General features: G+C 41.2%; 1 protein-coding gene across 2 annotated transcripts in view; it reads left to right on the top strand.

Annotated features, from left to right (window-relative positions):
* Positions 1-23047, top strand: part of ATG7 (autophagy related 7) — a 1270091-nt gene that overhangs the window by 885244 nt on the left and 361800 nt on the right. For both annotated transcript variants that reach the window (XM_086938958.1, XM_086938957.1), the window contains exon 20: positions 1396-1518. In XM_086938958.1, coding sequence (XP_086795084.1) covers positions 1396-1518 — 123 coding nt within the window. The remainder of the gene's footprint in view (positions 1-1395; positions 1519-23047) is intronic.

Below are 23047 nucleotides of genomic sequence, written 5' to 3'. Positions count from 1 at the left end.
GATGGTTTTTGCTTTTACAACGATCGAACTAAGGAGCACTGAGTGGATGACAAAAGTTTTGAAAAGAAGGTCTCTGGTGTTAGGAAAGGAAAGGCTGTCCAGAAAACGATCGTACTTTGCATAACAATGTGATATGTCATGTCCAGAAAAGAGCATCCTGAGAGCCTTTGGGCTAATTCTACCAGAGTTAAGAATGGCACCATGGCCTTGGTTACGGCTGGTGTGCTTGCTGGACATCTGCCAGGCAGCTATATGGTTATCCGTCTACACCTTGACCAGGCATTACTGCCTTGACTATCAAGTCTGCAGGAAGGGCCATTTTGTCTGCTTGGCCAACAATATATTTTTATTTGAAATCCACTCCTCCAAGCCTCCACCTTTTGAAAGGTACAGCTTTGAAGTATCCATCTGAAGAACAAGTTACTTACCTTTGGTTACACTCTTTCTGGTGCAATCTCTAACCGCAGATTCCTCACAGTCCTTCTATTGTATTTTCATACTATATTTTGATGTGCCTTCTACTTTAAATGTAACATTCCATTTGGATTTGGATTCCATGTGGGTTCTAGCTCTGGAGATTCTGGAGATCAGTTACTTGCTAGCTGTAATGGGAACATCAAGTACTCTCTAGCGTTCATAATAAATATAATATTAATTTGCTTACAAATCCACCCTTGAAGCGTGCTTCCTCTACAACACCTTCCCCCCTCCCTTTCTTTGCAGTGGTCTTTCAGGTGGTAATAAGGTTCCAGGTTAGATTTTCCATGCTGTCATGGTTCTCAGTCTATCACTGATGCTCTGCTTTGAGGATGAGGAATGCTTGGTTAAAATAGGACATCAGTGAACAAGGGTGGCACCTATATACAGCTGTACACTGCTACTGCTGGAGGTGAGATGATATTGATAAAGAGTCTGATTGGTGCCACCTACTGTAGTTTGGGAGCAACTGCTGTAAAAAAAAGTTTCCAGGTCCATTCTGGTGCCTGATCCAAAAGTTGTCTAACTTACGGTCAGAATGAGTACTCACCAGAAAGAGCGTTACTGAAGATATGAAACATATTCATCAGCGATCCAATTGACTCACCTGTGGCATATAAATATGACTTTAGGAGAGATACCTAGACTTAAATTTGTGATTAAAGTTTTCAGTGCTGAAAAACCAATACACCTACAGTATGGGGTTATTCCATTGAGGTAGTCATTAGTGCTTGTGAAATTATATGTAATTGTAGAAATGTGCAGTTAAATTGTTGCTATGTACATCTGTAAAATGTTAACAATTTGTCTATTGGTGACTGGGGAATGAAGAATGCATGCTTTTGCTAGCATAGGGGTCAAGAAACGTGAAAGCATTGCAGTAAAGTTTGAATATATTCTATGTGTTTAACATTGCAGGTCTTGGATCAGTACGAGAAGGAGGGATTTCAGTTCCTGGCTCAAGTGTTCAATTCCTCACATTCCTTCCTGGAGGATCTGACAGGCCTTACTCTGCTGCACCAGGAAACTCAGGCTGCCGAGGTAAGAGACATGACCTGAAATATGGTTGTGAGGACGGAAATATTTTAGGAGTGCTCTCAGTCCAAGACTTTTACTAATATGAAATACGTCTTCATCTTAATAAGGTAATAACAGAACCTTAAGTTCACAACCAATGAACATGTCAAAAGCGTAATGAAAAATGGTGACATCGTTTTTGTTCCTAATGGGCACATAAAATCTACAGTTAAAGGAACAGGAAACAATTTACAGGTGAAAAAGAAATGTCCTAAATCCCCTAAAGTAAGCCCTTTATGTTCTTCTGAAAGTAAATCATCTTTTATGCTTCCGCATCGCTGTTAGCTCGTTTGAAGGGTAAACTTGTGCATAGGTATCGCATAATTTGCATATTGGTTTCTTGTATTGTATTCAAAAGTGGAGAATAACACCGTAGGGCAGTTCAGGGAGGAAGCACTGCAGGTTTCTGAGTGACAGTGTCCGATAATAGTTCCCGCTTCAACATGCTACAACCTGTTATTGTATTGCAGTTGCATGTGTGTTCTCTTGAGGTTGCCAGGGACCACGTGACAGACCGTGCAGCTCGTGAAAGGGCATGTTTTTCTCTTAAGGTTGTGCAGGTGTTAGATCTCTTCCACGGGTCGAGAGTTGTTTCCCTGTTGCTTCTCTTGTTGTTCTCCATGTTATGGGAGAGCAAGTCTGCTCCTTCCTCCTGTGCAGAGGGGGGTGACCGCTTTTCCCATGTTTCACTGGTGCTGAGGCAGCAAGAATTGAATATTCTCTCTCTTTATTTTTATTCTGCTGGCAAACGCTTGGCTTATCTGGGAAGTCAAAAAGACAGCGGCATCCTGTTATGTTTGGTACGGAATCAAAATGAAAGGTTATGGACGGGATGAGGAGCTGTGTCCTTTTCTGCCTGCCACGAACAATCAACTCAGTACTGTACACCTCACGGCTATATTTTATTCACAGAGACCGTTATTCAAACACACCAAAGCAGCGCTTCCCAATCTTTTTAGAACCACGACCCAATTTTCAGAACAATCTTTCGCAACCCACCTATCTTTAAAGGACATTAGGCGGGAGAATTTTAAGTGTAACCAAAGTATTGTGTGGTAGCACACTGTCCTTTACATACAGATTATTTTCGATTGGAATGAGCACTACATTTGCACAGACATAATAGAGGTTTACTGACAAAACTATATTGGACAAAAACGATAATGTGTCGAAAATCGAGTTTCAGTGAATATTTATCATTTGTGCACCACCAAGTAAATGTCTTGATTTATTTTGATGATATTAAAACCCTTTGTTTCCATCACATTACAGGATTTTAAAAAGTGCTTTATGTTTGCTTTCCTAACTGGTGAATATGTGCAGTTTATTTACAGGTATTTACATTTGATAATGACATCCCCACAGCCTTTCTTTTCACATTACCTGCACCGAAGAAAGATTGTCACATATCTCACTTAACTTTAGTCTTCTTTCTCTAACTATAACATAGCTTCTGTCAACCAGTTTGGAAATCTCATGTAGATGTTGATCTTCCCTCCATTTCTACTTTTCTAGTCTGAAAACCTCAACACCTTATAGGTTTATTCTGAACCTTATAAGTCATATGACACAAATGTGGAATCCCTTCAAACCTAGTTTGAAAATAGATTTGGATAACTAGTGGACTGCTGCATTTGGTTAAATTGTATCTTTTATACAGCAGTAACAGATTAAAGACAAGGACCTGCACCCTTTGTTGATGTTCTCATTTGATTTCTATATTTAAATATATCTTTTTGCTTTGACTATTAAACAAAACAATAGATTGGTTAAACCCTAATTGACACTGTTAACATTTAAGTTATCCTTCAGTAGTAGGGTGTAGGAAATCCTCCTGTGACATAAAAGTTAAACAATACATGCAGGCCGCAGTCAAAATGCACACCACCCACACAAGTAACTTTAAAACATGACTTCAATGCTGTGGGCATTGCAGTGGCAAGCACATGTGAAAGGAGTGCTTTTTTGACCTGTTTAAAAGTCTACCTATGGCATTGGCTGAGTCACCTTTAAGTAGAGCTTTGAAGCGCTAGTTCCACACCTTCTTATAAAATGCAAATGTGACAGTGTACAAAAGTTTGGTCAAATGCATAGGCTATGGTAAAAGCGTACTTGTGAATTATTTGACTTTGAAGATGCTTTTAGAAAATATTTTCTCACCATATTTATCAAAAATCTTTTTACTTGTGAATGTAGGGTTTTGTAAAATATTCAGCAAAGCTGATTTTAGTGACATTTCCTTTTATCTTCTTTAAAGCCTTCAAAGCAATTAGTTCAGGTCTACCAGGCTTTCCCTTCTTAGTTGGCAATAACTAACTCTTTGGTGCAGTGTGATATACTTCTCTGGGAAAGAACTAAAGGCTTGGCATGCCACCTGTCCTTTGAGAGGAAGGCAAGGTGGAAGTTAATTGCAGGCCATCCACCTCTAGTTATCTTGCAGTGTGGGAATGGAGAGGAGCAGCATATGGCATAACAAAGAAAAGACTGGGGCTTCATTGATGACATGTTTATAGCAAACAAGGTATGAGTATGAAGAAGGTTTTTTATGGCACCTTGTTCCCAGTCGGATTGTCTCTGGTCACAACATGACGGGATCTGGCTTCAGTACCAACCAGGGTTGTGTTTTTTAGGGCACGTTCCTTCATTTTCACACGACAGCCCTTGGTTGGAAATTCAGAGCCTCACAACTCTATACTGGGGTCCTACCTTCTTCATTAAACTCCGAGCAAGGTGTCCTGGAATGGTTTGTAGTAAAACGATAAGAAGTGCCCTGGGTATTTTCGTAGGACTGGCTAAGGAGTAATTACTAATTACTGGCTAGTAATCCTCATAGGAAAGGCTTACCTTCACCAGCACCTTAGAACACTACTAAACTCAAAAGAAGAGCAGAATATGGTAAGCTTCTTTATATAACTACGAATGAATAACTGTGGGTCTAAAGAAATCTACCTGTGTTAACCGTGTGAGCATTGACCTGTACTGTGTGCATCCTATGTGTAAATATGGAATACAACAGGATATTTCACAATGTGAAAAGTTTCCATCAGTTAAATGTTCTGTGCCGCCCTTTCCATCATCTGGGACACTTCAAAAAGTGGAGAGTCCATGCTGTAACCACTTCTCAAAGTTCTAACAGTGAAGTGTATTACCCAGTGTGCATTAGGACTCAGTCAATTATCAGGTGGCATGTACTAGTAACTGAAAGCAGTGCATGAAAAAATTGTGTAAGTGACAAGAATGTGCTCTGTTAAAATTAGAGAGTGGACGCAAAACAACTTTACTCTATAGCCGTCCACTTCCAATAGATAAAAACCTAGTGCAAAGAATCAGTAGTTTCAACAGATAGCTACTGGTTGGAATATTCAGAAAGAGCGGCACAGAACGTTTAACTGATGGAAACTTTTCACATTGTGAAATATCCTGTTGTATTCCATATTTACACATAGGATGCACACAGTGCAGGTCAATGCTCACACGGTTAACACAGGTAGATTTCTTTAGACCCACAGTTATTCATTCGTAGTTATATGTTCAGATCTCAAACGATATCATTAGGCCCTTACCTATCCAGCGAAAGATCTATCACATCAGGAGTCCCCCAGGGGTCCATACTTAGTCCTCTCTTTTTCAACATTTATATGGCCCCCTCCTTGCAGTGATTGAATCTCACGGAATCCTCGTTACATCGTACGCTGACGACACTCAGCTGGTCGCCACCATTGATAAAAAATGTACTGATGCAGAACTTAGATTCCAGAATTGTCTCTCTGAGGTCTTTCTATGGCTGAACAAAAATCATCTCAGATGCAACAGTGCTAAGACTGAAATAATACCTCTAGGGAAAGACTTGTCCTTCTGCCCAAAAGACTGGTGGCCTAAAAATTCAGAAGCCCCTCCGAGCGCTCTCTCCTCGGCACGTAACCTTGGCATTCAATTTGACACATCCCTTTCCTTCGATGACCATGTCCGTATCACTGCCGGGTGCTGTTTTAGTCTCATTAGATCACTAAAGAAATTCTTTGACTTCCTCCCCATTGCAGCCAGAAAATCAGTCGCGGTTGCTTTAATTCTCTCCCGACTTGATTATTGCAATGGACTAATGGCAGGAGTAAAGAAGTCTACCCTCAGGAAACTCCAAAGCGTCCAACACGCCGCGGCCAGACTCGTGCTTAAACTCCCCAGAAGGTCCTCTGCCTCAGCAGCCCTTAACGCCCTTCATTGGCTACCACTCCACAAAAGAATTTTGTTTAAACTTCTGCTCACTGTATTCAAAGCTACTAGGAAAACAGGCACCCTCTACTTTTCCAAGCGTTTCACGTATTACAACCCTACACGCTGTTTAAGATCTTCAGGAACTAATCTTGTCATAATTCCAAGATTCAAGCTTAAAAACCAGGGGGGGGGGAAAACCTTCTCCTTCCTAGCTGCCAGAGCCTGGAACAGCCTTCCTGTTAATCTCAGGCTAGTTGAAACTGAGTCCCATTTCAGGAAACTTCTGAAAACCTGGGTGTTCCAGCAATCTGATACCTCGGTCCTAGCAGCTATATGATCCTTCTTATCACCACGTTTCTACCCTCTGTACGCTCAGCGCCAAGATGCTCCTTCCGGAGCGATAGCCGCGCTTTACAAATTTCCATAAATATCAAATATAAAATGTTCTGTATAGGGGTTTATAACTGTGTTAGGGTCTTATTCCCTTGGACCCTTCCTTCATTTTGTATGTTTCTATTAAGCTTTCTTTATAAGCTTTGATGAGAACTGAGGGTTGGACCCGCTGCAATTTATTCCCTAGATCAGGAAGTGCTTCCCAAGGGCCAGGCCAACTGGACCGCCACATCCTAGGGGGATAAAGAACAACATTTTTATTTTTTTGAAGAACCATCTGACCAGTGGATTGGAAGTCTGGGAACTTTGGGATTGGCAAGGAGATAGGTGTCCAGCATCTGAAAATTTGGTCTCTAGGCTGTAGCCGTCAGGAAGTAGGATGTAAGAAATGTTTCTCACCTTGGAAGAAGATGACCGCACTGGAGAAAGGCTCATCTGGTCAGAAGGACTGGTCTGTTGCTCTGGCTGTAAGGATGCATGGGCAGAGAGGCATGTCTCAAAGATAGATTTGTAGTTGGAGTACCCTCGATAAGAGAGATGGGAAATTTGAGGACAGTTGAGTGTGCCTGCCTGTAAGGTAAATGATTGTGTCTTGTCCTCCCAGCTTCTTTGAGCAGAAATGTACTAGTAATCCCCTTTTGTTTTTGGTGTTACTGTGGCCTTTTGTGGCCCCATTTGTTCATGTAATTACACTCTCATTGACTTTTATATCTCTATTGTTTCCAGGGGTGTTTTTTATTATCTTAAAAATCATATCTGCTTATCTCTTTTTTTAATTTTCTGATTGTATTTTTGTTTTGTTGCTACGTAAATACATAGTGTCCATTTCACTGGCGAAAAGCCTGAAAGAAGACATGTGATACTTTGTGTGGTATGAGTTTACCTCATATAATAATGAAAGATTCCTTAAATTCTCAAAGGTCTCTGGTAATTGAAGATATCTGCTTCATTTTTTCTAACAGACTGGTCCCTGTTTCTGCTTTTAAATGTCAATTTCCCCTTTATCTGACTGTAGAGTTGAGGCTCCGTTTATTATTTATGCCCCAGCAAGCCAGATATAAAACATGTAATGTAAATAGAGTTTATAGGTTGTGCCATGAACTAAACATAGCTAAATAAAGATTTCCTCTGTAGATTAGACGACCAATTTGAAGAGTCAAGGAGACATTAGTATTGCAAATTGTGTGCATGGTTGATAATGTGCAAACCCATCACTTGATGAATTTAGCTTAGCTTACCTACAGGTTATTGAGCTAACATTGTAGTACAGGGAAACTACTAAAATTGATCAAGATTGACAAGTGCGCCCATAGAAATGATCACTTTGTGAACTATATTTGTCCTGTCTTAATGCTTTTATGTACTGCTTATTTTATTAATGAAATACAGCCTTTCCCAAGTATGGGACAAGGAGATCTGTATTCTCCTTAGTGTTTTTTGGTACTATTCAAACTGGTTACCTACTGTCTTTTCACCTCAGCTTCTGAAAGGAAATGAGCTACGTCAAGTAGTATGTACGTATGTGAGTAGTGCGTGTAGCTGTGTGTTACTTGCCAAAAATCAACCCTGGCATTTTCAGCATAGGATATGCTGAATGGCATGTGTGTTTCACTATTAATTGTGGTCTGGCAAGTCTCTCACAAAAGCGTTAAGGGGATGCTTAAAACACATAATCATTCTTGGGGCTGCGATGCCAAACTGTAGCCATTCTTAGGTCTTCGGTACCAGGACTGTAGCCTTACAATGGAATTAAATCTTACCACAAACACATTAGCTGATAGACACTCACCAGCTATAGGTCATTGTGAATGTCCAGTGAGCAAGCTAGAGCATGCAGTTTCTTGATATCTTGAAGTCTATTGCCGGGTGTATAGAGATATGAAACAACCAAATGCAGTATGTGATATATTCAAATGGAGCCACCGTAGGCCTTTTTCATTGACTTGTTAAAATGACTGTCAGTGAGCATACCTCACTCAACGTGTGTTCCTCTATGCAACATAAAGGTTCTCTGTCTTCATTTCTTCATTCAACAACACATAATTTAGCCTTCAGGATCAGCCCTTTTGAGCAGAAAGGGGATACTTGAGAACAATTATTTTAAAGACATGGTGCTTCCTAAAACTGCAGTATCCTCAGTAGTTATTCTCACCTACATTATCCATTTTCTGCACCATCATTTTTCTTATACTAAAGTAAACCAATAGGGTATCTACATCAATAGGATAGCATACTGTTACTCAATCCTCCTGTTCCCCTTCTTGTAAAGTGCAATACCTGTATGCTGTAGCCCATCATGCATTCCATTTTTGCTGACTTACAGCAGCTCTCTACATTTGCTTATTTTAGACTGGGTCACTTTGGGGCAAAAAAGGTCTCCCTATGCTCTAAAAGGTATGAGTGTGTTGTTCTTATGACCACTATATTTGTTTTGCTATTTTAAGAATACACTTTGTGAAGAATGGGTCTTGTGTGAGCAATAGATGATGAGTCCTAATTATCTTAGTTGGCCTGCAATAATGTTGAACTATTGTACATGAAATTGTTTGAAATTTGTAGAATCAGATTATGGCTGACAGGGCAATTATGTCAGACCTGCTTGAGAAACTCAATACAACTGCTTCTATTTTGGACTCCTCAACATATCTCACAAGTGAGGCTAGGAAACGGTAAGAAGTAACTAGGAAAAGCCTACTTCATATGGTTTTGATAACAAAGAGGAGATATAAGGCCAGGGAAGTAGTGAGACCAGAGTAAGCAAGGGACTGGTCAGGGTTCAAGCTAAAACGCTGAAACCATCTATCTACCAACACAGGCATAAACTATTGAATATACTCGAATGTGAAGACCAGAGTTTATTGCCTGTCAATGACTAAAAAAAGAAAAAAATACAAACTGAGGTTTGAAAGAAGCTTGAGGGCGTTTCAAGCTGTCTGCGTAGACTGTAGGTGTTCTTTTTGGCAATCCAGATGGAAGGGTATTTATAGATGGAGATAGTAGAGAGTCAAATTGGGTAGTTGCAAGTCTTTTGCTAAGCTAAGTGATACAAGATAAGGGGTTGTTCAAAACTCACAATCATTCTTGGGGCTGAGCAGGACTGTAGCCTTAAAGACGAATTAAATCCTACCACAAACACATCAGCTCATAGTTCACCAACTATAGGTCATTGAAAATTCACAATGAGCAACATAGAGTATGTAGTTTCCAGATATTCTTGAAGTCAATCGCCTAGTGCATATAGACATGTGAAACAACCAAATGCAGTGTGTGATTTATTCTAATGGGCCATGACATTTTGTCTGGGTCTCTACACACTCTTGGTCACACCGTCTTTTCATTGAGATCACTATCTGCATTCTGTGCTTAATGTTTACTTTGTCTGAAAGTGAAAGGTGTGAACATTTCAAGAAAATGGTTGAGTGGCTTCACAACATAATCTGTCTACTTTTACTCTGTACTCATTCATGTTACTTTAAAACACAAATACCATCTACAAAATAGATATATTCAAAGGTTCTCAAATAGACAAATGGTTTATACAAGATATTCAGAAGATGGAGAGTGCTTGGATATCAAGGAAAAAAGATGGCGGTGATAAAGAAAGAGGAAAATATGGCAGCGTCTAGATGAATGAAGATAGATAATAGGAATAGGAATGTTTTTAGGCCAAAGAAGTCCACTTTACAAAGCAGATTTATGTAAATGAGGACAGACTATATGATTTCTTTGTATGCAGCGCTGGAAGAACTATAGTGTTACAGGAAATTGCCGGACTAACATTGAAAAGATTACATGACCCTAGAATGGTGCTAACTACCTTTTGGGAAAGTCTATTCATTTGAAGGGATTTGCCATTTCTGAGTACGTTCCCTGTAGGCATGGGCGGATTTTGCGGATTCGCAATCAGCGAATTTGCGGATTTGCGGATTGCGAAAATCCGCGAATCCTCGCGGATTTTGCAGATTTTTTTTGGGGGTGTTCGCACGGGTTTCTGCAAGTTCGCGAGGGTTTTGTGCAATTTCGCAAATTGCGAACTTACTTGTCAGGTCGCCAGTTTTGCGAACTTGTTGTTTCTACGTGCCCAGCCAGTTTGCAAGCCTTTCTTCATCACTGCCACCCTCTGTCACCACTGACACTCTCTTTGTTCACCCATGCCACCCTCTGGCTCACCCATGTCACCCTCTGTGTCATCACAGCACCCTCTGGTTCACCAGTGTACATTATTGGGGCAAACAAAGCACTGCCATCCTCTGTCAACACTGGCACTCTGGTTCAACCATGCCACCCTCTGGCTGTCACACCCATGCCACCCTCGGTGTCATCACAGCACCCTCTGGTTGACCAGTGAGTGTACATTATTGTGGCAAAGCAAAGCACCCCTGCTAAGTGCCTTAAGTTTTGCATAATTAAATTACAACAACACCTGCCCTGCCCCAACTGACATTAATGAAGGCTGGCACCTGCTTGTCTGCTCTCTTTCCTTTCCTTTTCCTGTTTGTTGCAATGTAATTTTTTTTTAACAGGAACCTAACCGAATTCTGGAGGGCCCCTTCAGGAAGCACTACAGGGAATGGTTACAAATGATGAGGTTGAACTTTTGCACCTGCTCATAGCTTTTCCTTTTGCAACATAGCCAGCCCCCAACACCACCCCAAAAGTCGAAAAACACCCACAAAAATCACCACAAACAACATCAACTTATCAACTTACTTGTGAAATCAAATTTTGAATCCAAAAGGCCTCAAATCCAAATATCCAGCAGCATCCACAAAAAGTAATCCTTCCCAGTCAAGATCGAATCCAAAATGGCCAGGAAAGGAAACAGGAACAGGAAGTTGGAGACTGGGGCACTTCCTTCACCCCTCCCCAATGGAGGAACTTGCTGGACAGGAACAGGAAGTTGGAGACTGGGCCACTTCCTCCGCCATTTTTTTTTTTGTAATTTCGCGAGTGCGAGATTGTTGCTGCCCGTGCCGCGGGCCGCGAGCAGTGCGAACACAAGCAAAAAATCCGCAGCACGCGGATTTGCGGATTTTGCGGGAAATCCGCGAATCTCGCGGATTGCGGATTTACCGAAAATCCGCAAAATCCGCGAGCGGAACGGATTTTACGCCCATGCCTAGTTCCCTGTATGTTCAGAAGGCTCGAACAAAACCTACACCAAAAGGGTCAACTGAGGACATTCAAGGTTCCATCAGCACAAAGAACAATGTGTTGTGGGATAACTTTCTGTGTTGATTAAAAGCTGAATACAGTAATCTAGATATTGGAATGAAATTTAAACTATAACTGTTCAGTAGGTCCTTGTTCAAGACTAGATCTAATCCTCGATGCCTCCGCTAGCATAATTTAGATGACTTACATCAAGTTTTACTGACCCTTGAACTATGAGTGACTCAAAGGGCCCCCATGCACCTTCTAGAAAAGCATTACCATGTCATTACATTTGCTGGTCTGTTACCCTGCATGGACACCAGCATTATATCTGATTCTCAGTAATGCTCTGTCCCTGAAATACAGTTTTGAATTCCCTTATCAGTTTTGCATTTAACTGCATAGTGCTTCATTGCAATTTGTTTGATTGATTTTATTACACACAAAAAACTGTTACATTTTCAAATTGTTGTTAAAGTGTTCCATGGGTCTCCAACATTGGATATTCCATAGATTCATATGCTTGACTTGTTCCTTGTTGTTGGGATTGAACTCCCCAGTATTTTAAAAACCCATAAACACTGCCCAAGAACAGGCATTTTTTTGTAGTGCATCCATCATTGAAAAGCCCCCGCCCTAAGGCTATTCAGGGGATAACATCAGTGCACTCACTCCCCTTAGAGCTATGGTTTTCCAACATGTTAAGGCTGCACCCCTCTCCTTTCACCCGTGTAAAATTATTTTATCCTGGCTTCCAAAAACGATAAATAGAAGTGTACACATTTATTCGGAGATAATGTTAAGTACTGCAAGCAAGTGAAAGAATTGTAAGGGGCTTGAGGGCACTCACGCTAACAAATATAAACAAAGCTGATTTGCAGAAGTGCTTAACAATTTCTCACCGTACATATTTGCAGGATAAAATATAGAAAGCAAGCAGGACATTGCAAGTGATGCAGAGGAGCATACTGAAAGAATTTCTTAGAACAATTTTCTATTTTAACTTTTTCTAGCACGAAATCTCCTATGTGAAATTGAAGAAAAATAGTGTTAACAAAAAAGAGACACAATATATAAGGGGCTTTGGAGTGTGTCAAGAAATTGTGTTCGTTGCTACTTTTTTTGTTACATTCTCATACGTAGTTTATCAACGTGTCCATGTCATGTGTAACCCCTACAGTCAGCCCAGGCATTTTAGAAAAACGAATTTTGCATGCGGAATTTTCGAGACAATCATTACAACGTTTTACACAAAACTACAAGTCCTAAAATGCAGTGTGCTGTTCGCTAAAATACCATGGCTTGCTGAAGATGTTTAACAAGAAATTGAGCCACTTGGTAGCTCTGAATATGTTTAGAAATTCGAAGATCACAGTTTTGTTCAGTCATTACTTTTAAAAGTCCAGTCAAATACATACGTATCAACGTGCTGTTGTCAGACTCCGTGCTTAATTTGTAAAAGATTAGTGCTGGGGTCCTAAGTTTTGCTAAGAACCCCGCAGGCAATGCTGTGGAATGTCAGGGGTGTGGAATACCAAAGATGTCTCGTCATGAGTCCTCCTCATGCTCATTTCATATGCAATCAGACACTCCCTGCCCATTTAGCTCATTCTTTCAGGTTCTTTTTCATCCCTGCTTTCTTTCTTTGCCACTGTTTTTTGTCTGTCATTCTTTTCTTCATACTTTCACCCTTTTGTGTTTTTCTCTGTCTTGCCCTAAGTCAAAGTCTAATAAGAAAAGATAAGTGTCAGTCCCCAGAAATGAGTGTGGGTGGGCCCCATCGATGAGTACCAGCTCAAATTAGCACTAGACTTGTCACCTTAATGTGTCACCTTGATGATCTTTTATCAGAAATGAGCGGGGAAATGTTGGGTATTTTTTACCACTTACGCCCAACCAGGACATACCTACCAAAAAAGTTAGATTGCCCATTACAGAGAAACGCACCTCTGCTCTTTTCTTTCTCAAGATTCACTTTTCTGCTTATTAGCTGTCTCAGCTCTCAAAGGGCATACTAAAATATACTCTTAGTCAGAGCGTAGTACCCACCTCCTCTACACACACTACTGTTATCAATTCAGTACTTCCCCAGGGTATCATTTCCTAGTTTGAAGACCGCTGCACTAGAGGTCACCATAGCTCACATTTTTTTGCCACATGTCAAGTGTGACAAAATCCCAGGAAAAAGCTCTGCTCTATCTTCTCTGATTACCTCAACATTTCTCAAGAATTGCTCTTTGCCATTCCTGCACATCACCCCAGACCCAGTTTCATCCACTAAATTAAGCAAGTTCACATATAGGGTTCTTTTATTCTGGGCCGGGGACTACCTCTCCACAGAAAGAGAAATAATCTCTTTTCAAAACATATTTGTGTTGATTTCTTAACAAGCTGTTTATGGATAACCTACACCTCTCAAGTGTATTTACCACACATAAGGCTGTTGGCTGTGAAATTTGTAAGATATATGTATCCCAGACCTTTTTTAAAAGGAAAAAGTAGCTGGTTTTCTATTTACAAGAGCACAGTGGAGACTATTCAGTTAATTCTTCCAGCAAGCAGTCTATCTCTTGCTCAAGACCACCAGGCTACCCTTCCTCCAGGAAATGTGGCAGGAAAAACAGCCAGAATTGTTAGAAAAATTCAGTAAGCTAACTTCTCATCGTTGATGATACCGTCATCATTGACTGCATCATCGACAGACCCCTCATCATAGAACTTGCAGATTTTGCACACAGAGGAAGAGGATCTATAGTCCAGATCAACTGTGGCAGAGGATTTAGGAAACAGACTGATGAGGACACTGAGGATGAACAATGCAAAACTCAGGGGGCACATAGAAGAGGCTACCGATAAAGAGTGTGATGAGGAAGAAGAAGATCATGACGCAACTCCATGGAGTCACTGACAGGCAATGATCAGGACACACTGACACAAGCTGTTTTACCAGTGGATTACATCTCTAAGTTCAGTGCTTTTGGGAGAGAGCAGAATGGTCATGCATCAAGAAGATGAATTCTGGGTTTCCCGGATGCCTACTTTCATTTCTCTATCCATCACCATTGCAGACAATATCTGGAGTTCCCCGTGGCAGGGCAGCATTGTGTGTTCAAAGCACTTACATTCTGCCTCAAGTCATTCTCAAGAGTTTTCTTGTAACGCCTGTACCCTGCTTTGGCACATCTGCAGGCCAGATGCTAGGTATTTCCGTTCTTAGACGAGTGTCTCTACAAAAATGTATGCCTGTAACTCTTTCAACACATAGGCCTCTTTATAAATAAAGCCAAATTGTTGCTAGTCTGTGTGAAGACACTTGTTATCCAGGGAGCATTGTTCGATACCTCACAAGAAAATGTGCTCCCTCTGGAAGAAAGATGGGTGAAACTGATGAACTTAGCCACATCAGTCGCAAGTGTCTTTACCGTGCCAATCCAAAAGTACAAATCTCTAATGGACCTCATGTCCTCATTCATCTCTCTGGTCCCCCATTGCAGCCTTCAGATGCAACTGGTCCAACAAGAAGTGGACTTCCAGTGGCGACAGACCTATGGTTCGTAGAAGGACAGCATGCCCATCATTCTGAATTGAACAAGTGCTACAGTGGTGTAAAATTGTACAATATCTTTTGAAGGGCCTTCCTCCTGCATATGCATGCACCATCAAATGGTTGTGACAATGGATCAGTCGATGGAAGCTGGGACGCCTGCATGCAAATCCTGGCTTTAAAACGGATATAGCGAGGATAGAGCTGGGAACTAAATAGTGTAGATGTCACAGGCAGGAAAATGCCCAGAGCTGGTGGACTTTTAGTACCTGTGCCCCAAAAGTAGCTATAGAGCTCTTTGTTTCAGTGATAAGTGGGTGGGATTCTTTAATAGATTATAAAATGCCAACTAAATACGGTGTTTTGATGTAGAATAGAAGGTCACTGGCTCTATAATGATGCATTTCAAGAGGAACATGTTATTGCAATATTCTAATGCACATTTATTAGCACACAGCTAATATAGCACATGTAACAAATTGCAGTAGTTGTCATAGTAGTTTGTCTCCTACAGACAAACTGTATACCCTGGGCCCTCACTTACTAAACAAGTATTCTGGGAACTGGGATTCATGGTGTACACAGACCCTTTATGTGTGTGACTTAATGACCTGGTGTACACAAAACAACCACTGTATTGCCTTCTTACCTGCAGAGTAAAACGTGTGTGCTCTGTTTTAGTTGTAGTCTAGGTCCTTTGTTGTTCGGGGGGTTCGGCGGGAGTGGGCTGCATGAGGCTCATGTAGACTCTGTCTACACCAGTCACATGACAGCTGATAGCACTCCCCGGTGATAGCACACCTCAAAAATTCTCTTGCCAAAGTCTCTCTAACCCCAGCCACGGTGTGGAATTTCAGACCCCCACGGGGAGCTGAACCTTGTTATATCACATGATCTGCTTCTTTCTTATAAGTGAAAGGCTTGGACCGGGTATTTACCCCGACTGAAAGTGCACCGTGAATAGGCTAGGCTCCATGTCGGTGTTTAAGCTGCCTGCAACCCCATGCAAAAAATTTCGTTATGCACCAGTGCGTGCTTTGGAGCAAGAGAGCAACTGAGGCATTTAGTGCCTAGATGCACAAGTTGTGCCTCTCGTTTTTTTGTTTTTTTGCTCAAAATAACATTTGCTGTGGCCTCCTACTGCCATTCAAAGCAGAATAGAATTCAAAGAACAAATGGTTCATGCCAATTTGGAGTATGAGTAGTTACATTAATTTCATTGTTACATCAATAATCTTTTCTTATCTATTACATTTATGAGAGAAGCCAATCAAAGTATCTGGCCCAGCAACCTCCTGTCAACTTGAATTGATACAGGAGTCGATACGGGCAAAATAAGAGTTGTCGAAAGCGTGACAAAGAGATTAAATGGGTGAAAAGTGTAAACCAGTTATAAATAGAGTCGATTTGATATGAATAGATTAAGTACAAAATGGATCGATTGAATGAGAGACCAATAGAGTTATTAAGAGATGCACAACATACATTTAGTAATGGGGTTCACAAACAATGGGTCGAGTCAAGTGGAAATAGAAGAAATATAGAAAGAAATTTGGGAAGTCATGTATCACTCGGGCAGGCTTTACAGAACCAGTGGCGGCTGGCTGCACTAGAGAGTGGTGAGGCGGGCAAATGGGTGGTTGGTGTGTAGTTGTGTTAAATAAATATATATATGTATTAAATATATACTTAAGTATTTGTTTATTAATTTAAAAAAAAGAAATAGGCTCTTACCTTCCTGGACAAGCGTCCTCCTCGCTCTGGTTTTCTTCTTCTGGGCCTCCAGCACAGGACCCTCAACAATTTCCAGAACCAATCCTGGTGCTGCTCTCATGCTGATTACCAGCATGAGAGCAGCACCAGGATTGGAGGAAGCAGCCTCTGCCAGTGCTCTCAAAAGCACTGGAGACCTGTGCTTTCTCTAACCCAGTTTTTTAAGGCAGCTAGGTTAGAGAAGTTTAAAATGCACGTCTGACTGGCAGGACAGACATGCGCACTTTAAGCTATGCACAAGCACCGCGCCATTCCTCCCTGCTGCTGGTGCCACTCAGCAGGCTCCGTCCTGACACTTGGCTCAGGATGGGTTGACGAAAAATAAAATAGTAATGAATTAGCTTCATTACCATTTTATTTTTCGTCTCTGGCGCTTTTCGGGAGGCATTTCTAGTTAGGTGACGCTCCATCGCTATTAGTGGAAGAGGTGTGGCGCAGCGGCCAGGCTGCCTGACTCTGGACTACGGAGTTCACGGTTCGATCCCCGGTGCCGGGGCAGGTTAACCCAGCACCATGTGACTCTGGGCAATAGCTTGCTTAATCTTCCCGAGGGCCCCCGTGACACCACTTCGGAGGTAGCTGTGCGCTTTACTAATGCTGGTATTTATGAAGGAGCTGGTCCTGTACAGAATATGCAAATCTAATTATGCATCTGTTAAGATTAAAAATCAATTACATGTTAGAAATAAAACAAATGCATGTTTATGCTCCAAGTATTTTCAACGAAGTACTTTGAGCAGTTTTCAGTAGATAGACTCTTCATCCTCAACAAACTACTCACTTTTGAAAAACAGCTTAGGACAAGTTAGCCATGATTTGGTGAAAATAAGGAGCAAAGGAAGCAATTGGACATTTAATAGCACAAAAGAGTACACAGCTGTTTTTGGCTCCTGGGCCTGAACTGATTGCCTCCATTTTATAAGCAGTTGTCCCTTTCAGGGCATGTCTCTAAATTTGCTGCACCAAAGGACATCTAGGTGGTCTTGGAGTTTAATCAGATGTGCAGAACGCGTTGGAGGATTCTCCGGAATTGATGTAGCCAGTGAAATGAAAATCAATACTCACCAGGACACCTTTTAACACATTTTAGAGGCGTGTGCGGATTATACTTGTTTTTGAAGGTTTGATACTGGAGGGAGCTAGCAGTACACATCTTTTTTTCTCGAAAAAAACACTTTCTAATCAACACCATGAACGCTGGAAGGAAGATGCACTCAATTGAGCGAACAGCTGAATACATTGTGTGTATAAGAAGAACAACGGTGGTCCAGGCTGAATATTGATCATGGAGGAGAGCGATGAACAATAAACTGGTAGCCGCACAGTTATGACTTTGTAAGGCGGGCGAGAAAACAGTCAAAATCCAGCTTTATTATCTTGTCAGGAAGTCCTGAGTGGTTCATAATACGTCTTTATCCCCTTGATCGATTTGTTCTTTTTATCTCTGTTTTAATGGCCGCTGCCTAAGGTATCAGGGTATTTGGCAACACAAAAATATAGTGTTGTCCATTAGGAGCTTAGTACAGCACATCGCATAATTACACAGTCTTCAAGAGCATGTACTAATACAGTTCAGTAGAGTCAGAAACTGTCTCTGAGACTCTCTCTCTCTCAGAGTTGGTGGCGTCGAAGTAAGTCTAACTGTGGATAGCCCATCCCGCAGAATTCCGTCCCTAGATCAGTAAGCCCCCTGTCTTGCTGTAATTTACTTATTACCTGAAAGTGGGTACTCCTATAGGGTGGGACCGATAATATAGGGTATGCAATGGAGGTGATGGAGGTCCATTCCATGCCTTATAGGCTAACCCAACATATTTTGCCCATGCTGCACACTGTTGTGCAAGTTTCCAGTCTGCATATCCTCACTGCTGGTTCTCATGCAGTGCCAGCATTTGCTTACAAATGGCAGTGGAGCTCAGAAGATAACATGCATTGAAAATGTAATAGGTCTCGCCTTTGATTAAGTTAAAGCCATTTGCTTTGCTAATGGTATTGTATTGCAAAGCAAATGGCTTTAACGTAATCAAAGGCGAGACTTATTGCATTTTCAATGCTTGTTAATATTCTCTGGGATTTACTGGGCACAAAAAGATCTTTGCAGCAGGTACCTTAACCCCATAAGATATTTTTCAAATACAGACTTTGCAGCCAATAGAGTGGAACAGATTTGATGACACGTTTTTCCTTGTTGCGTGTTTCTTTTTTGGCAGAGTTTTAAAAATAAATGTGTACATTGAGTCTTAGATTTTGTGTCGGGGTTGCATAATTTTTTGGGCACAACCTCAATGCAAAATCTAATTTGTTAAATCTTGTGATGCACTTGAATGTACTCACTACAGGCCTGCTAATCAAATGTTTGTGGTTTTAAGAGCTGATATCACCTATTGTGATGTCACGTCCTGTGATGCTGCATGCAATGTTATGTGCTGTGATGTCATGTGCTGTGATGTCACACACCATGTTGTCACTTGCGTATTGCCTAACTTGGTTGGTGTCCCCACTTCTGTTTTTAAGACGTGTTCCCTGGGTACACTCGATTCCTGTTTACATCTCGGATGCCTGTGGATAACTCGGGAGGTCACGGATGCCTAGATGCGCCAGTGGTGCCCAAGAGGAGCTGGGGACACAAGGGGTTGTGTACGTTTGGGTTCACCTGTGGCAGTATAAAACGGGTGCATCAGAGGTGCGAGTACACAAGGGGCGCTGTGGATATTGGGGTACCTGCATGAGGCAGAGGGGTAGCACAGGAGTGGATAGTGACACAGGCTCAGTGGATATCTGGGGACCCCTGTGGTGGCCTGGAAGTAAGAAAGGGATACACAGTGCGCTGTGGATACAGCGGGCGCCTGGGGTTACCATGTCACGTGGCTCACTGACAGAAATCTGGCTACGTGGAGCACTTTTGAGTCACTGAACTGTTTTTGGGAGACAAGGACAGAACAGCTGCACTTTAAACCGACAGAACGACCATCCTGTGAATCCGGGCGCATGTGTCACTCAGATGAAGATTCACCCTCCGTCCTTGTGCCCCAGGAGTCTGTGCTAACAGCCCCCACCTCTGCACCAAGGGACACAACTCACAATCTGACCAGTAAAGGGGCCACGCCTACCTGCTGGGCGGAAGAAAACCGATTAAATTGCCCTATCAGAAAATAATTGTATTTTTTTCCCCGTATAAATTGGCGGGTCTAGAACATTGGCCTCGGACACAACTAAAAAAAAATACCAGCTGGGAAGTACAAGCAAATGACGTCACAACCTTAATGACGTTTGAGCAGAGTGGCAAGCCTTGACATTACTGGCACGAGTGAAGGAGACAAGAATAGATGAACCAGGATGAAAGAAAAAAGGAGGGGGTGAAAGTGGGGGGAAGGAACGGAGGGGAGGTAGGAAGCGGACCGTGCTTGTGCAACTAATTAAAGAAAGAAATAAACAAGTGCGGCCAAAGCGTACCGCGCTTGTGCAACTAAATAAATAAATAAATAAATAAATAAACAAGCACGGCCGCAGCAGACCGCACTTGTGCAATTAAGTAAATTACCCTCCTACATCCCGGGAACAAAGATGGCGTCGGTCTGTCCACATGGGCCGTCCTAAAAGTGGACAACGGGTTAACTGAGAAGCCCGCTTTCCAATCGCGTGCCATCGTTTAACATAAATGATGACGTGAGCCAATGGAAAGATGGGCGGGCTTTAAGTATACTTCTGGAATTGTAGCGATTCCAAAAGGCACTCGCATGGCGTTAGCAACGCATGCGCGCTGCTAACGCCAGGCGAGACTTAAAAATGGAATGGGTTTCTATCTACAGGGAGGAGGAAGACAAGATAACTCCCATGCTGTAGGGAGCATATCCATTTTCTTGCAGCTCAAACTGTTTTAATCATCTGCTTACCAGGAAGCAAAGCCATTCATTTCTTGTTCATTCTTTTCGTCAGTCAGTTCTATGCGCCATGGACTGGTAACTCATAGCCATTACAGTTATAAAGGTGCATACAGGCAGTTCAAATCTTTTCGAAGCAGCATTTAACACATATAAATCACATTCCTTTAATTTGCGTGAGGACTTTGTTAGTACAGTAAACTCCACAAGTACATATATTGTGCACTTTTGAATTCAGTAGTTGCGTAGAGTAAATCTGGTTAATTTCGTTAGCAGTATTGAGCGTTTACCAGTGCATTAATATATGAATCCACTTATGAGTGCCAATACACCCAATAACTTTATCTTGCATATTTATATTATACAGTTATATAGTTTTTGGAATACATAAAGACAATACTTAGGAAGGTCACATGACAGTTCAAAATTCTGATTCATTTGTGAAACATGCCAGCACTAGGATTCCATGTTTGCCTCTGTTGCTACTGTAAATGCCTAATTTGTGTACTTTTAGTATGTAAAGCTGTTCCTCAAAAAAAAAAAATATATTCACAATCATTGTTTTTTTAACCCAATTCCAGGCGATTTCTTTTTTCTAATCTCAGTAGGACCAAAAGTGGTTTTTTTCTTATCTGGTGTATTGCATTAATTTTACTTGTTTTTGGTGAAATTAACATGGAAGTACATATTTGAATACTTAGGGTTTGATTAACAGAGATATTGCTGCAAATTACCCTGAATTCCAGGAGTTAGCCAAGCATACAACAAGCATAAATCACAGCAGAATGTTTGCAATCATACATATAAAAGTAAGTGCAGTTGAGTGCACAGGAGTTCTCTCATCTTTTTATTTCAGATGGGTAATTATCACCATAGTCTGTCTAGCCACCTCTGTTTCAAACTTTGCTTGATCTCTATAATGCACCATTTGTTTTCTGTGGAACATAGTTTCTTTACTGTCAATCAGCCTGTGATACTGATTAGAAGACCTGTTGTTAGGGAAATGGAGATCATTATTTTCTTTGCTACATTTAAAAAATATCTGAGAGGTAAATTTGGGGGAAATCCATTGTGGGGAGATCCAATGATCAAAGAGTAACAACACCTTTGAATTTAGATCTATTGGAATGTGATAGTACAAACTATCTCTCTATATTATCAGTGTGCTCCAGTTCATTTCACGAAAAGTGGTTTGATGCCACTGCACTCAATTTACCGGGGCCGGCTCTAGGGCGGTGCGATCGGTGCCTCCACACTGGGCGCCTCCAGCAACTTTCGGGCATCAATTAGAATATCAAGATAACTGCAGTGATTAATCGTCTTCCTAGAAAGAGATGCAGTTTTGTAACAAAGTGCAAGTAATGTAAATAGGTCATTGGGTTACTGCTTCTGTAAGAGAGCTTCTTTTGTTACTTTCCATTTGTAAGTCAAAATCGTAATATAAAACATTGAGCTATTAACTGTCGTCAAAGAGCTGCATGTAAACTGCAAGGTACATGTTAGAGCTATATGTTTTTTAGCCCAGTCTTTCATTATCCTAATCTTGCTAAAAGGGTACATTTGGGTGGAAAGCAATTCTTGTTATTAAAGAGAACCCCTAACAATGGTGTTACGTTTTAAATTCTGAATTTGTGCTTTTCCAGAATAAGGCCTCTTAAACTATATTGCCTACCAGTATCGATGACATGTTACTCCTACACTACACCTTGTAGTCCTGTCTGATGTAACATTTCCTATGGACTGATTTACACACCTATGATTGTCTCTGTCCAATGTGTGTGTGATGTAAAGTGCTCTGACACCTTACACTGGTATGAATGGTGCTATAAAACCAAATTGATCCGAGAGACAGTTGTTCTGGAGACTCGAGGGGCACTGTTAAAGGGCGGTGGTGAGGAAATCTGTGGCAGAGGTGTTCATTGGGGGGCGCCAACAAACATTGTCGCAGAAGGCGCCACCAGTGTTAAAACCGGCCCTGCAATTTGCTCTCAGTATTTTACACTTACTCTTTATACCAGTTTCATTGTTTGGAGAGTTACCTCAAAGCCAAGTGTCAAAAGTATTGTAAATATGTGCACTCCCTTCAGCAGTTTATCCTGTTCCACAAAGCGTAATACAAGTATAATTGTCCTAAAGACACTGCTGCCTGTTTGCTTCTTTTGTTTGGTTACATAGTTTTTATTGAGGATATGTAGAAGAATAACAATCATAATAACAGGTGTAACATATCAATATAACAATTACAAATCCAAGTTATTATAATTGGTAAAATATGTTTTAAAAAACACACTAAAAACCATAAAACAAGAAAGAAGATTATTATTTTCTGAAAGAAAGAGGTAAGAGAGAACAATAGAAGAAAGAAGGGGTGGAGTAGAAAGAAGACGGGAAAAAGAATAGTAGGGAATGTTTAGAAAGAAAGAAAGATAATTGATTAAGGTAACGGTGGGGGGGAAGCTAGATAAGTAGTAAAGGGTAAGCAATATAAATCTGATTTAATTTTATGGCGTAATGATAATGAAGAAGCAGTAGATAT

This window comes from Lissotriton vulgaris, chromosome 9 (assembly GCF_964263255.1).
Source record: "Lissotriton vulgaris chromosome 9, aLisVul1.2, whole genome shotgun sequence".
In the NCBI taxonomy this organism is placed as follows: domain Eukaryota; kingdom Metazoa; phylum Chordata; class Amphibia; order Caudata; family Salamandridae; genus Lissotriton; species Lissotriton vulgaris.
Note: the sequence above shows the minus strand (reverse complement) of the source record. Positions and strands in the feature narration are given on the sequence as shown.